This window comes from Echinops telfairi, unplaced genomic scaffold (genome assembly GCF_000313985.2).
Source record: "Echinops telfairi isolate 266 unplaced genomic scaffold, ASM31398v2 ScPeMD7_5592;HRSCAF=6446, whole genome shotgun sequence".
Taxonomy (NCBI): Eukaryota; Metazoa; Chordata; class Mammalia; order Afrosoricida; family Tenrecidae; genus Echinops; species Echinops telfairi.
Window position 1 is genome coordinate 18,552,833 of NW_022109491.1, and position 4,575 is coordinate 18,557,407.

Below are 4,575 nucleotides of genomic sequence, written 5' to 3' on the forward strand. Positions count from 1 at the left end.
AGCAAATGTTTTGAGAATGATGAGGGCAATGAATGTACAAATGTGCTTTGCACAATTGATGTATGTATGGATTGTGATAAGAGTTCAATGAGTCCCTAATAAAATGGTTAAAAATAAATAAATAAAAAAGAATGGATGGGATGCAAACCTGGGAGTGTCTGGAGATATGGATTCAGGTGTGAAGTTATTGACTCCTCCACATATTTGCAGATCTGCCAGAGGTAGGTAAGAAAGCCAGGTTAGTCCCTCCTACTCTCCTTCACAGTGCCCTTGCCCTCCCACCCAGTACTTCCTTGCCAGTCTGCCTCATAGGGATGTGGGTGGGGTCTCATGATGAGAAGGGGGAAGAGATCACTGCCACCCTCAACAAACGCCCCCTGGATACTCTCCTATATGGGCAGCCTCTAGGTGGTGGGTGCAGCTTAAATCCTTGGCCTTTTCTGGAAAGCGCATTAAACCCGGAGGTTGGTCAAGTCTCTGCTGCCTTAGGGTTGTCTATTGTCCTCATCCTCAGCTCCACGTCTCTGCAGAGAATATGTATGTCGACCAGTACAGTGCTTCTAACGCGGAGACTCAACCCCTTTGCCCCCACTTCCGAATCAGAGATGCCAGAAATCTCACTGTTACGCAAACATCTTGGGAGAAGAAGGTCCTGCAAAGGCCTAAGGAGTCCCTGCATTGTGCAAATGGCCCCTGCCCTTGGCTAATGACAGACTGGCTAGAGTCCATCCAGAGGCACCTTCCAGGAAGTCTGGAGACGAACTTCTGAAAAATCAGCCATTGAAAAACACTGACATACGTGGAGTCATGATGCGTTCGAGTTGACGCAGCAGGAGCTATGGGTTTTGTTTGTGCTTTTTTTTTTTTTAGAGACTTGTCCCTTGAAAACTGCAAAAACATGGCAAAGTAGACCAAAAACCGAAGCCAAGAGAGAAAACAAACCAAACTCGATGTCACTGAGCCAATTCCAACTCATAGTGACCCTATAGGATAGAGTAGAATGGTGCTTGTGGGTTTCCAGATCTTTACTGGGCAGAGCTTCAGTGGTGCTGCTGGTGGGTTTTAACTGCTGACCTTGAGGTTAGCAGCCTAAGATGTAACCCACTACACCAGCTGTAGTGGGTCATTTAAAAAGAGGAAGACCCTCAGTGAGATGGATTGACACAGTAACTGCAACAATAGGCTCAACACATAACAATCGTGAGGATGGTATAGGACTGGACAATGTTTTCTTTGATCATACACAGGGTCACTATGAGTCTAAACCCGCTTTAGTGGTACCTTAAAACATAGCACCAGGTGTGTAGGTAGTTCTGACGAGGGCCACGTGAGGGCTCCAGAGCAAGACCAGAGGAGGGGCCAATTGATGAATTCCATTCTTTAGTCTGCCCCGACTTTGTTAGGTACTGTGATCTTGTGTACAACAGAACAAAACACTGCCCAGTCCTTTGTCATCCTTGCAATTGTTGTGATGGTTTGAGCCTAATGTTGCAGCCAGTGTCGATGCATCTCCCTGAGGGCCTTCCTCTTTTCCTCTGACCTTCTATTTTAGCAAGCATGATGTCCTTCTCCAGGACTGGTCGCTCCTGCCAACATGTCCAAAGTGTGTGAGACAAAGCCTTGCCATCCTTGCCTCTAAGGCATGGGATGTAGAACATTTCTATGTGGACGAAGTTATGCCAATTGATGTTCATGTCCCCTGAGACTATGGTCATAAGGTCCGAGGCAGAGCAGCCGAGCCCACTAAGGTTTTCAGTTATGGCTATGAACGATTCAGAAGATGATGAGCATTTTTTGTGTGTCTGTGTTATGTAAGAATTCTTTCCCTATACTCAAGGAGAAAAAGATATTCTAAATCTCGGAGAAGTTTAAAAAGTATCTTTAAGCATTTAAATCCATGTGACTCTTAGTGTTGGTTTGTGAGCATGTGAGGAAAGCATTCAGTCACTTTGTGCCCATTCTCTCTTCAGTGTTACCTATAACTAGCTTATCAAATTCCCCATGTTGACTCAAAATGCCAGTTTAGCATATGAGATCTTACAAAGTGGAGAAAACCTTAAATTGGATCTAAGGAGGAAGGATTTGCTAAGCAAAACACCCAACACCTACTTGCCAATGTTCCACGTGCTAATGTTAAATCTACTTATCCTTTTGTTTACTTTTTGTTGCATGATCGCTTTGAACTTGTTTGCGATTTTTTCATTGAAGAGGTTCAGGATCCAGCTGGAGAAAAAAGCAAAGATGGTCAGGGCACCCCTCATGATTAACTGAGCCATGGGGAAGAGGGCTACCCATGGATCTGAACTTTTCCCTTCTCATCCCAAGAAGGAACCCAGTTGGATGAATTGAATCTCAGAGCTAGTGACTCACAGTGTTCTCCTCAGTCAGAAATGTAAGTCAAAGTAGACCAATTAGGGATAGGAAGTCAACGATTTACATCTGTGTTTTTAATTTCAGCATGCTTTCCCTTCCTTATTTAAAATCACATTTCTTCCCCATTCTCTGCCCTTGAGGTTCTATAGTTCTGACTCCACTCACTCCCTAGACCTAAATGAGAGTACTATATCTTGGCTCAGCCAATCAGGGGCCATAATGATTTGTCCGGGGTGGGCACATGATCTAATGGCCAAGGAGAACTGGTGCTCCCAGGGACCATGGTAGGAGTGGAGAATCCAGGCAGGGAATGAACCCAGTAGGGAAAACAAGGACTGTATTACCCAGACAGAGAGCTCCCTGGTGACACTGGCCAAATACATCCAGTTCTAGCTTTGGATGTAGCCCTGTCCAAAGGCTCAGTTTATCACATCGACATTTTCTTCTTAAAAGTCTACCATCCAACCGGAAACACAGGGAATCCAGTATAGGTGACTCCTTCAGGACCAGTGGTGAGAGGGGCGATGCCTGGAGGGTGAAGGGAATGTGGGGTAGAAAGGGGGAATCAATGACAAGATTCTAAGTGTTGCCTTCTCCCTGGGGGATGGACAGCAGAGAAGAGGGCGGAGGGAAACATCGGACAGGTAACTTATAACAAAACTATAATAATTTATGAACTATGAAGGGTTCATGAGGGAGGGGGGAATGGGGAGGGAGGGGGAAAATGAGCAACTGATATTAGGGGCTAGAGTCGGAGGCAAATGTTTTGAGAATGATGAGGGCAACAAATGTGCCTATGTGCTTGACACGATGTATGTATGGCTTGTGATGAGAATTGTACGAGCCCCCAATAAATTAATTTAAAAGAAAAAGAAAAGAAAATTATATGTGAAATCTGAACCCAGCCAGTGTCTAGACTCAGTTATTGTACTGGACTTTAAGGAATTCATTTGGTTCCCTTTTTACACAGACGTTTTATTGTAATTCATGTGAGCATTTATATTTAAGATCATCATCTTTGCATTCCACAATTAAAACGATATTTCCAACCCCCCCCCAAAAAGAGTCTGCTATCACATCTTAAAAGTAATTAACTATATATTAAAATATCGAATCTCCCTCTTTCCCATCAGAACGTAAATTATATCAACATGGCTCCTTTGGATCCTATTTTGTACCATCTTGTATCCCTAGCATTGAGCTGAAGATCTGGCCCCAAATAAATTTCCATCAGCCAATGCCAACTCATAGCCACAGGGTAGAACTGGCACTGTTTCTGAGACTCTAACTCAGGGGTCCTCAAACTTTTTAAACAAGGGGCCAGTTCACTGTCCCTCAGACCTGTTGGAGGGCCGGACTATAGTTAAAAAAACAACAACTATGAACAAATTCCTATGCTCACTGCACATATGGTATTTTGAAGTAAACACAAAATGGGGCAAAAACACCCTGTTGTCGGATATGTCCTCGGCAGGTGCATGTCACCCGCGGGCCATAGTTTGAGGACACCTGCTTAACTCTTCACAGGAGTAGAAAGCCTGTCTTTCTCTCTTTATCTAGTGGAGTGGGCTGGTGGTTTCAAACTGCTGAGCTTTGGAATCTCAGCCCTATTCATAATAATACGCTATCAGGGCAAATAACAGGGGTTCAATAAACCTGGTTGAATGAATGAATATAGAAAGTTTTACTGGATTTTAGTGAAGATTAAGTATCCTGGAGTCTGTATTCATAGCATGCCAACCAAGCATCATTGACACCGCAATTAAGAGCTTAACCGAATTGCTTGTTCCACTGTGTCTAGTTCCATGATGTCTTTGCTTTTGAAACCATGTAGAGTATGATGGCTTTGTTCCTGAGAAAGGGGGACTGCTGGCTGCTCAGTTAAAATGCCACCAGGCTTGGGAACTTCACCAGCGCCACGGGCTAAAGATTTCCTTTCCTAAGTGGCAGCCTGCAGTTCAAGACAGGAAGCAGTTGTCCACTGTGTATATGGAATGACTAGCCGTCTGTAGGCTCTCCCACATTTGAATTTTTCGGGTTCTGGAAGGACGAAAGGTTCCTGTTGTCATTTCATTCCCCCCGGGCATAGTCTCCTAACAAATCAACTTAAACCAGGAGGTGCTTGGAGGTTATTCTGTTGGCCAGCCCCCCCCCTCAAGTCCAGTTCCATTTGCTTCTTGTTAGCAGCGTTGCGGCTGACTG

At 44.5% G+C, this 4,575-nt stretch overlaps 1 protein-coding gene across 1 annotated transcript in view; it reads right to left on the reverse strand.

Annotated features, from left to right (window-relative positions):
* Positions 1-4,575, reverse strand: part of LOC123522309 (lipopolysaccharide-binding protein-like) — a 27,661-nt gene that overhangs the window by 16,846 nt on the left and 6,240 nt on the right. Inside the window, exons 5-6 of the mRNA XM_045295506.1 lie at positions 2,160-2,223; positions 149-212 (exon numbers count right to left, since the gene is read on the reverse strand). Of these exons, the coding sequence (XP_045151441.1) occupies positions 149-212; positions 2,160-2,223 (128 nt within the window). The remainder of the gene's footprint in view (positions 1-148; positions 213-2,159; positions 2,224-4,575) is intronic.